At 54.2% G+C, this 12,411-nt stretch overlaps 1 protein-coding gene and 1 non-coding gene across 12 annotated transcripts in view; both read right to left on the reverse strand.

Moving 5' to 3' along the window:
• PGS1 (phosphatidylglycerophosphate synthase 1) overlaps positions 1–12,411 on the reverse strand; it is a 45,979-nt gene that overhangs the window by 15,149 nt on the left and 18,419 nt on the right. For 8 of the 11 annotated variants that reach the window (XR_010133706.1, XR_008680249.2, XR_008680250.2 and 5 more), the window contains 4 exons: positions 11,054–11,153; positions 9,869–10,058; positions 8,545–8,723; positions 5,347–5,868 (listed from right to left, as the gene is read on the reverse strand). Coding sequence is in view for 7 of the 11 variants with exons in the window: in XM_055388777.2 (XP_055244752.1) it covers positions 5,347–5,868; positions 8,545–8,723; positions 9,869–10,058; positions 11,054–11,153 (991 nt within the window). In the remaining 4 variants the exon portion in view is untranslated. Of the gene's footprint in view, positions 1–1,736; positions 1,804–5,346; positions 5,869–8,544; positions 8,724–9,868; positions 10,059–11,053; positions 11,154–12,411 lie in introns of all 11 variants that reach the window. The other 3 variants (XR_008680248.2, XM_055388776.2, XM_063706049.1) reach the window with 1 other exon arrangement.
• LOC129534018 (small nucleolar RNA SNORA30/SNORA37 family) lies at positions 9,343–9,471 on the reverse strand. Its single transcript, XR_008680434.1, has one exon. It is a non-coding gene; the product is annotated as a small nucleolar RNA SNORA30/SNORA37 family (small nucleolar RNA).

Genomic DNA, 12,411 nt, shown 5'->3' on the forward strand with positions numbered 1-12,411 from the left:
AGTGACATTCTCACAACCATTAACAGATCTCCCTGTCAGCATGAGCCAGAAATCTCTTAATCCAACACCTGCTCCGCCCTAGCCACCCACATTGTGTTGTCAGTGCTAGAATACTGCGTCCAGAAGAAATGGAAGTCAACATGCTAAAACTCACTTTCTGATCTTCCTCATGAAATGCACGCCGGAGGGCAGAGCCCATGTCCCAGCAGATGGACACAGCCTGGCTCAGCACAGCGTGGTTCCTGCCTGAATGTGATAATGGGATGGGCACCACTCACTCTGTCCCTCACCTCCATGGAGCAGAAAGATGAAGAGAGACATAAGAACTGGCTTGACACGGTTCATACTCAGCCTCCCCTGCACTGCCTCTCGAGACCTCGAAGCGAGCTTACTGGCAACCCAGCAGATACCACACTTTCAACGGCTGACAAGGCCGGGCTGCTCCTGCCTGTACCCCACCCCCAATCAGGACCAGGCTTGGGAAGGAAAGCTCAGCACCCATCCAGATGTGTCTGCGGCAGCACAAGGCACTTCCCGTTAAGAGTCCAAATTCTACCCCAGCTCCCAGAACCTTGTCCCACCACACCTACTGGGGGAGGAGCGAGGGCCAGGCAACAGGAAACTGACAACCATGAATCAGAGAAACTGCCACCTGCCTGAGATCCAACCCAGATGCCCACTCAGCCCCACCTCCCAAAGCCAAGGCGATGCAGGTGAAGCGGCCTGGCAGCACCTTCCTTCACGACCGAATCAGCGCAACAGAACTACAGGGAGCAAGGCCAGAGACACGGCACCAAGGGATTCAAGACCCCTACCCCACTCCCTTCTGCCAATCTATTCACTCAGGGACGCGCAGCAGCCCTCGGCCCCCAGTGTGATTTCAACCTCCACGCGCCCCACCAGGGTGCCTCACCTGGCCTAGGAACCATACGGTTATTTTACAGAAAGTCAAACATCAGCCCTGTTCCCCGTGTCCTCCTGACAATCTAGAGCCATCCCCTGACTGCACAGGAAGGAGGTTAAGCCAGGCCCCTCAGCTGTGGCCACAGGTAAATGTGGACTCAGAACCAGGCTTCTAGACTTCAAGTCTAGTAATCCCTACGCCAAATCACACTTGCATGGCTTCTCCTGAGTATTCTGAATAGGTACCCTTTACAAAAATCCAAATAAGAATGAAATAGATAAACCATATTGCAAAAGAAGTCTCTAGTGCATGCCTTTAAATAGTTGAGTGTTCCTCTGGTTCTTAGAAACAGCTCAATTTATTGAAATGTGATAGAGATACATGATAGACTGATTGACTGACTGATAGATAAAATATGTTAAGAAATCAGCATAGTATGCAAAAGAGGTGTATCAGGCTGTTGAACAATTGGCAAATGGTTATCACACAAGAATCTTTCCAACAAGGCATCTAAGCAACTGCCAGACAGTCCTGGCAATACTTGACAACACAGAAAACCCTAAAGAATAAAGGCCAGCCCTCTGAATTTTCTGTCACCAGACTGCACTGAAATCCACTGGCAGCTGCTGAGCCACGGGGTCATTTCACATGAGAAGGTGCCTCTTCCCCCCACGCTGCTCTTCCTTGCATCACCACACTCATGGGGCCACCAGCAAGTTCAACACAGTCACTCCGTGAAGCCTCTTGTTGCCTGGCTCCCAGAGAGTGCTGTGCTGACAGCAGAGTGCTGTCTGAGGAGCGAGGATCTAGAATCCACAGAGTCCTGGCTTACCTGTCTCTGCCCAAGGGCTTCTGGGAGCAGGAGGAGCTGAGATCAGCCCAGGCCTGTCCTACAGGACCTGAGTAAAGGAGTGGAGGTATCAGTGCATAGCCACCGGCAGGAATTTTCTGGGGCCCAAACACAGACACACCCAAGGAGGCACAGAGCCTGTACCCAGCAAGTGCCTTGCAAAGGGCAGACAGTCAGGAAATGAATGGTCCACTGGGCCAGCCATCGAAATCCACAAGCACCCTGCGGCTGCCCACTCATCTCTCACCTGACACAGGCTGCCCTGGAGGAAGTGACCATCAAAAGATGGGCCTGAAGAGGTGCTGACTTAAGATCCCACTGGGAACACAACCACTGAGCAGGGAAGGACCCTCGCCTCTCACTTCAGCATCAAGTGACCTCTGACCTCTGGCTCCTGGCTTTAGGGTGAAGCCCCTCTGCTCAGCAGCAGCCCCCTCCACGCACCATCCATCCCTCACCCACCTCTGCCAACTCTCCCCCACCTCTGCCAACTCTCCCCCAATCCCATCCCCCACATGGGCACGTGCCCTGGGATCCAGCTGTAAGATCATCCCCAATTTCCCACTCATCCAGCACTCCTGGGTTGCAGGGCACCCCCCGCCCCAACCCAACACCACCCGCACCAGGGCAGGAGAGAGGGAGCGGCAGAAGCACATCAGTCCGGGAAAAGGCAAGATGCACCGGAAAAGCAGGTTGGGTGTTTCTGTTTCAGCGGTAACTGGGGAGTCAGCTCACGTTTATCAAAGCCACTTCAGGGAAATAACCCGTGGCAGAGTCAGAAGCCACAGGCCAGGAGCCTCCCACCCTCCAGGCTGAGTTAAGGGGCCTCCTCATCGTTCCAGCACAGTGCAGTTGAGGAAAGCGACGCCTAGCCACTCCTTTGCACCTCTCCAACACACGACAGTGTGGGTCTGAGGCCTCCCCAAAGGTCAAAGCTGCCCCACTGGCCAACTCTTTCAATACCCCATCCCTGGGTACTGCTGTTATTCCCAGAAGTAACGCCAATCCAAAAAATACTTTCCACACCCGCCACGGGCTGGGGCCACCTGCCCTGAGACACTGACCACCAGCCTGGTTCAGCCACAACACATGCCAGGATGGGCCCTGCAGGACAGTGTGGCAGTCACTTTCCGCACCAAACAATGCCACCTGCCTAGACAGGCCTGTGGGCCTCAAAGCAGCACGTGGGATGCCCTGGACATGCCAGAAGCTTCCCATTCCAAGCTGGGACAGTGGTTCTTAAGGCTAGGCTAGGCATCAGAATCTCCTAGGGGCGTTTTTTAAACACCATGGTGGGTTCAATCCCCACAGAGCTGGATGATGGTCTAGGGGAACCCGGGCTTCAGTATTTTTTTTTTCTTTTTTTGAGACAGAGTCTCGCTCTGTTGCCCAGGCTGGAATGCAGTGGCACGATCTCAGCTCACTGCAAGCTCCACCTCCCGGGTTCACGCCATTCTCCTGCCTCAGCCTCCCAAGTAGCTGGGACTACAGGCGCCCGCCACCACGCCCGGCTAATTTTTTGTATTTTTTTAGTAGAAACAGGGTTTCACCGTGTTAGCCAGGATGGTCTGGATCTCCTGACCTCATGATCTGCCCGCCTCAGCCTCCCAAAGTGCTGGGATTACAGGCGTGAGCCACCACGCCTGGCCGGCTTCAGTATTTCTTACAACGCATCCCCCAGTTGAAAAACATTAGTTTAAAGAAAACAAAAACAAACCACCTGAGCACCGGAAGATGCCTCGAGTCTCAACAACACAGCTGTGTGCCCACGGCAGTCCACAGCCTAGATTCCCCATCCATGGAGGGCCCCCACTCACTCAGCTCTTCCGAAAGCCACTAGGACCAGGACAAGAGAAGGAGCAAAACAGGCCTCTGGACTGCCCAGGGAGAAGCCAGAAAAGCCGTGGGATGTACTCACGGCGCAGGGGCCTCCAGGCACCATTTCCCCTTCTCTAGACAGACTAGCCCCAGGATTGGGGGTCCCCAGCGTCAGAAAGGAGTTATGGTCCCGCTGCTAGAGGCAGGCACCCTCCCAGCATTAAGAGGCCATGCAGTAAGCCCACTGCTAAGCACAAGGTTTCCAGCATGTTGCACCCATGTCTTGGGGAGCTGCCCCTGGGATTCTGCCCCATTTCGGCTGCTCCGCCAGATGCCTGAGAGGGATAAACATGCATTGCAGAGTGTGACCCTCTTCCTACCACCCCCACCAGCAAGACTGTGCACAGAGCCTCCATTCCTCAGCTATGGGGAAAAAAGGCAGACATTGGCATATAGGGAAAAAAACAATAGCAATAGTGAGGAAAAGACAGGAAAACTGGGCTGCTGATGCCAAAACAAATGATCCCTAATGAATCTTCTTTCTCCCTGAGAAAGGCATTGCCAGATGGGCGCAGTGGCTCACGCCTGTAATCCCAGCACTGTGGAAGGCCGAGAAAAGTGGCTCACAAGGTCAGGCATTCGAGACCAGCCTGGCCAACATGGTGGAACCCCATCTCTACTAAAAATACAAAAATTAGCCAGGCGTAATGGTGCATGCCTGTAATCTCAGCTACTAGGGAGGCTGAGGCACAAGAATCATTTGAACCCGGGAGGCGGAGGTAGCAGTGAGCCGAGATCGTGCCACTGCACTCCAGCCTGGGCAACAGAGCAAGACTCTGTCTCAAAAAAAAAAAAAAGTTGCCAACAAGCAGGAACTCTGACAATCAAGACGAGGCTAAGGGCCGGGTGTGGTGGCTCACGCCTGTAATCCCAGCACTTTGGGAGGCCAAGGCGGGTGGATCACCTCAAGTCAGGAGTTCAAGGCCAGCCTGACCAACATGGAGAAACCCAATCTCTACTAAACATAAAAAATTAGTCAGGCGTGGTGGTACAGGCCTGTAATCCCAGCTACTCGGAAGGCTGAGGCAGGAGAATCGCTTGAACCCAGGAGGAGGAGGTTGCAGTGAGCCAAGATCCCACCATTGCACTCCAGCCCGGGCGACAAGAGTGACATTCCATCTCACGGCTAAGCCATGTTCCTCTCCATCTCTTAGGAGAGGTTATGTCACCACATCTTTACCACAGCCACCAAATAATGTGACCATATACAGTCTTTGATGCATAAAAGAGACGGATTTTACACAACTGAAATTCACTTCTTGGGAGGCAAGGCAGGCAGACCACTTGAGCTTCGGAGTTCAAAACCAGCTTGGGCAACATGGTAAAATCCCATCTCTACAAAAATACAAAAATTAGCCAGACATGGTGGCACGCGCCTGTAGTCCCAGCTACTCAGGAGGCTAAGGTGGGAACCTTAGCTTGAACCGGTAAGTGGAGGTTGCGGTGAACTGAGATCATGCTACTGCAGTCCAGCCTGGGAAACAGAGCAAGACTGTCACAAAAAAAAAAAAAAAAAAAAAAAAATTCCCTTGAGGAGATGAATGCTCTCCTCTCCCCAAGTCATGGGACAGCTATGATGTGCCTGCAACGGCTGCTGGGAAGGTAAGAAGGGAGAAGTGCAGCACTCTAACAGGCAGGCGCCAGGGCTCCCCACCCCCTGCCCATGCTTGTGGCTGTCCCACGCTGGAACGTCCTCCAGCCAGCCGCTGCGCACCTTTGGCGTGGAACGTCCAGCCCCTCCGCCAGTACTCCTGAAGCTGGACCCGCTCCTGCTGTCCCAGGCTGCACACCTCACTGTAGAACTGTCGCTCGATGTGCACATAGGCTGCTGGGATGGCGCCGGCCACCCCCTTGGCCCCAAAGAAGCCATTCACCTCTGGTGAGGCCAGCAGGATCTGGTACTCAGCCCGAGTGCCCAAGACCAGGTCCATGTAGGCCTGGGTCAGGTTGAAGTAGCCAGTGGTGAGGTAGACCTTTGCCCCGCGCTCTGCCTCAGTCAACAGGGTCTCAGTGACAATCTCATCGATGTGAATCTCGAAGGGCTTCATCTGAATCAGCGGATAAATCCAGGTGTCAGGGGCTGGTCTGCGATCCCCAGCAGCTGCTGCATCTTCCTGGGTCAAAAGAGAGTTGCTGTGGAAGGTCTGGGCATGCAGCATCTGCTGGCGGGTCCTGGCTGAGTTGATCACATCCATGACCCTCTTATTGGCTGCCTTGCAGTACTCGGCCCGGTCCCCTGGGGAAGACGTGAAAGAAGAGTGAAGGGAAGAGAAATGGAGGGTCTGGACTCTGCCCAGCTCAGGGGACAGGGCATGTGATAGGCAGGTGCAGATGCTACAACTGGATGTTCACTGAACACTCACTGAGTGGGCCCAGGACCCCAAGCCCAGAGCGAGGCTCCTCTGGGGATACAGTTTGCCCAAGACAAGGGCCTGGTCCACAGTAGCCCACACTCAGGCAGAAGTGAAAAGCATGTCGACATAATCATTCCAATTACAAACAAGCTCAAAACCAGGCAAGACAAACTGACAGGGAGAGAAATCAGGATAGTGGTTACCTTTGGGATAATTCCTTGGGGGGGACATACGGGGGGCCTCCAGGAAGCAGGTCCACTAGCAGCAGGTTCATGGCTGTACACCTGCAACTGGTGCTCGGGGTGCATGTTCTACTTCAATAAGGAAGCTCGGTCAAATAAAGACATGCAAGTATAACCAAAAAAGGAGCGTGCGTATTCCACAGATGGGGTCACAGGGCAAGCCATCACCTTGGATAAGCACATCACCATGTGGGAAAGCTTCCCACAGCAGTGACAGTGCCTGAGAGAGAGGAAGAACGGGCAGGCTCAGGCTCTGCATGGGATACCTTTTGTATTTGGACAAGACACTGGTGACAGGTGACCATGCAGACACACTGAAGGGAAAGATGCTATTATCAGACAAGACAAAGCTGAAAATTAATGAGTTAATCATCCAACTCAAGAAGACAGGGGAAAGAAACAACAGAATAAAACCAAGAATACAGTATAGGGAAGCAAAAAATAAAAATAAGAACAGGCCGGGCACAGTGGCTCACGCCTATAATCCCAGCACAGCACTTAACGGAGGCGGGAGCAGGCAGATCACCTGAGGCCAGGAGTTTGAGACCAGCCTGGCCAACATGGTGAAACCCTGTCTCTACCAAGAGTACAAACATTAGCCAGGTGTGGTGGTGTGTGCCTGTAACCCCAGCTACTCGGGCAGCTGAGGCTGGAGAATCACTTGAACCTCAGAAGCAGAGGTTGCAGTGAGCTGAGATCGTGCCACCACACTCCAGCCTGGGTGACGAGAGCAAAGAACTCCATCTCAAAAATATATACATACATATGTGTGTGTATATATATATGAATAGAAATTACTAGAATGAAAATGATACAAAAATGGAGAATATCAACTGTCCAAAGTTGATTGTCTGATAAAGGATTGATAAAACAACAAGGCTTTGGCAAGGCTGATCAGGGAAGTGAAACAGGGAAGGAGGGCTGTCCCAGGTCATCCTTGCTGGCTTGCATGGTCTGAGCTGGGGGCAGGAACAGACACTCAGTGCCTTTCAGGGCTGGGCTACAGAACAAAGAGAAGGACCAGCCCATGCAGGAGTCTAGCCTGTTGATGCCAACACCCTCCAGGGGAGAAAGGAGTCACACTGCCACATGCCGGACAGGGCTGCGGGAGGGAGGAGCACCGGGGGCCCTGAGCACACCCTGAGCCTCTCTGTGGACTCACTCTCCCAAGCACAGCTGGGCTCGAGTCTCCCCGCTCCTGCTCCGAGCGTGCTGGCTCTCATCCTGGCCTAAGCATGGCCTGTTGTCTCTCATATCCATGCCTGGCCCGTTACATTAGACCAGGGATCCACACACATCTTCTTTAAGGGCCAGATGGTAAATATTTTAGGCTTTCTGGGCCAAAAAGCAAAGCTGAGGATGCTAGGTAGGCACTCAGCGAGAGAGATACAGAGCTCCACCAGAAGAAATTCAAAATACAACAGTAGGAACAGAGCATGGCGGCAGGCAGAGCATCACACTATCACAGTCGGGGTCTGAGGCCCAGGGCTCCCCTGACACAAGGACAGGGCTTCCACCAGACAGCCCACTTAAATGCTTCCATTCTAGGTCCACAAGACGCAGAGAGCTCTTCTCCCAACAAGTTCCACCTTCAGCTCCTCCTCCCCAAGTTCAGACACTGCTGCAAATCCAGCAGCAGCTTTCTAAAGGCCATGGGGGAGCCACAGCCGCAGGAATCACAGGAATGCAAATGCCCCAGAACACTCGCGCCAGAACCCGCCTGGTTCCAGTGGGCAGAGCTGAGAGCTCTTCCACTTCACTTTCCAGGCAGGGGGCCACAGAGCTCAAGGGAGCTGGGAGCCACAGGCCCAGGTGATAGGCTTGGGGAAATGAGCCCTAGGTGAACAGCTGCTGGCCTGGTTGCTTCCTGTGATGTGGGGCAGGCTTCTGGGTCACTCGCCCAGGCACACATGTTCATTGCTGAGTAGCTATTTGTTAACTGCATCCTGACCTGAGTTTGTCACCCCCCTGCTAGTTCACCTGAGACCTGGGTCACTAGGACACGCTGCTGCATACCCTTGCCTGAGTCCTCCTCACCTGCGTCTTCCCTCCCTGTAGTGCAAACCTGAGTGACTCCGCCTCAAGGAGTAGGAGTCCCAAGCCCAAGCTCCCACCTTTCCGGGCCGGCTCTCTCACCCACAGAGCATGACTGATGGTCAGTGAGTCACATCTGTCTGGCTTCAAGGACAAAAGCAGCATGAAGCCCTGCCACCCATGTCCCCTATGCCTGTGGCAGGACCACCTAGAGGTGTGCTCTCCCAGGCCCTCACTCCACCCCACCCACAGCCACAGAAGGGTGTCAGCGGCAGCCCCTACCTTTGTAAGGATGCACCATCCCATCCACCACCTGCACCGTGTCGTCCCCCTGCAGCTGCAGGGACACATCCCCCACCGCGTCCACCAGCTCCGTGAAGAAGTCGGCAATCTCCGCACAGTCCTGCAGGAACACGTAGCGGTCCTGGCGGTTGGTGAAGTAGGAGTCACTCAGGTTTGCACTACAGGGAGGGAAGATGCAGGTGAGGAGGACTCAGGCAAGGGTATGCAGCAGCATGTCCTGGTGACCCAGGTCTCAGGTGAACTAGCAGGGGGGTGACAAACTCAGGTCAAGATGCAGTTAACAAATAGCTACTCAGCAATGAACACGTGCAAAAGACAAAGCCAGAGTTGATCCAAGGTGACACAGCAAAGTGACCCACAGGCTCCTCCTCACAAGGAGCCGACAGTCTAGCTGAGAAGAAGAGATGCAGACACAGAAAGTCAACTAACCACGCAGGGCTTTTTTTTTTTTTTTTTTTGAGACAATCTCATTCTGTCGCCCAGGCTGGAGTGCAGTGGCATGATCTTGGCTCCCTGCAGCCTCCGCCTCCCAGGTTCAAGCGATCCTCCTGCCTCATCCTCCCGAGTAGCTGGGACTACAGGTGTGTGCCACCACACCCAGCTAATTTTTGTATTTTTAGTAGAGACGGGGCTTCACCATGTTGTCCAGGCTGGTCTTGAACTTCTAACGTCAGGTGATCCCTCTGCCTCAGCCTCCCAAAGTGTGGGATTACAGGCGTGAGCCACTGCGCCCAGCCCATGCAGGGCTATTTATCAGCGCCCATGTTTGTTTGTTCTCTCTGTCCCACTAAGTGACAGCTGCCACTGGTACAGTCCCAGAGCAAGGATGCAATCAAGGGCTTTCTCTCAGCACCAGCAACCCAATCCTGGCCCCACTGCCGAGGGGAGGGCCTGTGAAAGGTCCCATATTTATCAGCCTAAGGACCTGGACTTCCAGGTCTGACTCTTGTTTATTTTTCTGGCTCTGTCTACCTGACAAAGTGACTCATCCTCTCTGACCTGTTTCCACATGTACACAGTGAGGAAAATACTACAGAGGGTCACTGAGGGTGGGAACAGACAACACACCTGAGTGGCCAGCACAGACTAAGTGCCCAGTCAACAGTGGCTTCCAGTCAGCCCCTGGGGGCTTCTAGCCTCAGTAGCAGAGACAGTGTCGGGGAGGTGCTGCGGGTGCACAGCAGCCAGACCTACAAGCAGGTTCTCCAAGACTGAGGGGAACGGGTTTCCCACTGTTCCTATTCCACTGCCCTCCAGCCTGCGGAGCAGGAGGGCAAAAGCACTGACGGTGGGAAGCACTCACCCGCTCAAGATGACGCTGTTGTCGAAGAGGTACACCTTAATGTGCTGGAGGCCGATGGTCTCGTTGAAGCGCTCAGGGATGAGGAGCCGCAGCAGCCCACGGAGGTGCGGCGTGTGAAAGAGGGAGACTCGGACCTGCTCTGGGAACCTCCGCAGGAGTGGGAGCAGCATTGTGCGCGAGTTCTTCCGGCCTGAACACAGACAGAGAAAACGGCAGCTGACTCACAACAGGAAGGCGTCCTGCCCCCAATGAGGAGCCACCTCCACGTGGCCTCGCCTTCACCTGTGCCGTCCACCCGAATCAGTCACACCAGCTGGGGCTACTCCTAGACAGAGGACTTCCAGGCCAACCTCTGTCCTGCATGCTGGCCATGTCTCAGGCCTGAAGTCCTCGGCGTGGCAGACGCCTGCTCTTTTTGCCACACAGCACCCATTCACCCTTCTCCTGGTAACTGCACCCAACCTTCTCCGGGGGCACTACCCCACCCACTCGCAGCGTTTCTGCTCTGGGTGAAGACGACCCTACCCACCTTGCCCCTCACCCCCAGCTCCATGAGGGAGCACGCAGGCCTGGGCTGGGCTACTCGGCACACTCCAAGCTCCCAGCTGGGCATGCCACCGTCAGGCCAGTCAGGAGCTTTGACCCGATTCTCATGGAATCAGACTCTTCCAAAAGACAAGGTGTCATGGGGAGACAAGCCTAAGCCACCAGGGGCCATCACACAGAGCCTGAGAAGGAAGCCAGCCCAAAGGAAACAGCTAGGGGATGAATCCTGGCAACATGGCCAAACCCCAAATCACAAGCCACCCAAAGCAGATCAGTCACAGGAGTCCACAAAAGTCTTTTTGCCTAAGGCAGTTTTTCAAGAGACAAAGTCTGGCTACGTTGCCCAGGCTGGACTCAAACTCCTGGCTCAAGCAATCCTCCCACCTCAGCCTCCCACGCAGGTGGGACTACAGGGCATGCCACTGCACTCGGCTCCTGCCTAAGCTGTTTTTAGTTGGGCTTTCAGTCACTTGCTGCAGAAAAAAATCCTAACTCACACAGTCAGGCAGTCCTGGGCCAGCCTGGATGATCTTCAAATAGCCTTGTCTCTGCCTGGGGACGAGGGGGTGACAGTAACTCCTCTTGGGACTGAGGATCTGACACAGGAAGCAGGAGGGGCCAGGCTTGCATGCCACCTACCTCGTGAGCCCCGCGTGAAGTCTAAGAGAATGGAGACCTTGAGATTTGAAGGAAACTTTGCTTGGAGTGACTTTTCTAGAGTACTTTCCAGGCAGTCCACCTACCAAGAAAGAACACAGAAGAGAAGATTAAGACCCAAAGAGGTGTGTGTATTTAAAGAAAAACAAACCGCCCCATCGGCTAGTGCCCTCGTCATCTTCACAAAGATAGGTTTGTGCCATCAGCACTCGGACACCAACACCGCAAAAGCTCTCTGTCTGAGAGCACCTTCATGATCATCAGAAGAAGCACCCAGGGGCCTGATGGGCCCAGGCCTCCAGCAATGGAAAGGGACCTGCAGGCAGAGGCGTGCTGCCTGACAGCCAGCCCGTGCCACCCTGGAAACGCTACGACACCAGGTCTCACGTACATTTCAACACAGACAATCCTCACAGACACAACCAACAGTGACCTCCTCGTAAAGAGTGCTTAGTAAATATTTGGCAAATGAATGAATCCAAGACACGGCCTGCCCACTGGCCACTCTCCGCAGTGCGGACATTCCATTCTTCTCCCATGAGAACACACAGGCTTCCAGGCTTGGAGTGGAGGGTATATCCTAAAAATAGAGGGAGGCGGCCGGGTGCAGTGCCTCAGGCCTCTAATCCCAGCACTTCGGGAGGCCAAGGTGGGCACATCACCTGAGGTCAGGAGTTTAAGATCAGCCTGACCAACACGGAGAAACCCCGTCTCTACTAAAAATACAAAATTAGCTGGGGTGGTGGCGCATGCCTGTAATCCCAACTACTCGGGAGGCTGAGACAGGAGAATCACTTCAATCCAGGAGGCAGAGGTTGCGGCGAGCCGAGATCGCGCCATTGCACTCCAGCCTGGGCAACAAGAGCAAAACTCCATCTCAAAAAAAAAAAAAAAAAAAAAGAGGGAGGCCTCCTTCCTAGGAGAGGCAGAAAGGGGAGGTGTGAACCCACTGCACCTCCCTCTCCACACTCCAATCCCTATAGCTCCCACCAGTGACTCTGAACAAGGACAGACCAAGAAACGGCACTAACTCTGGGCAATGGGCCCGTCTGTTTCACTATACCGAGCGGAAAGCAATCCCAGGAGACCCAAGAGAAAGCAGTGATCTCATTCACAGATTCACTTCAGCTGAGCCTCAGATCCCGCCATGCACCAGAACCTGCGCTGGCCCCAACACCTCACATAAACCTGGTGACTGCTGGCTCCTTCCCACCCACCTATCTCACTGTAAGTGACAAGTGTGGCACAACAGCAAGTCCGAGGGAAACAAGGCTGGCCGCAGCCCTGGCACTTGACACCAGCCCTTGGCAGAACCAGCCAGCCAGCCCAACTTGCACTCA

Source organism: Gorilla gorilla, chromosome 4 (genome assembly GCF_029281585.2).
Source record: "Gorilla gorilla gorilla isolate KB3781 chromosome 4, NHGRI_mGorGor1-v2.1_pri, whole genome shotgun sequence".
NCBI lineage: Eukaryota > Metazoa > Chordata > Mammalia > Primates > Hominidae > Gorilla > Gorilla gorilla.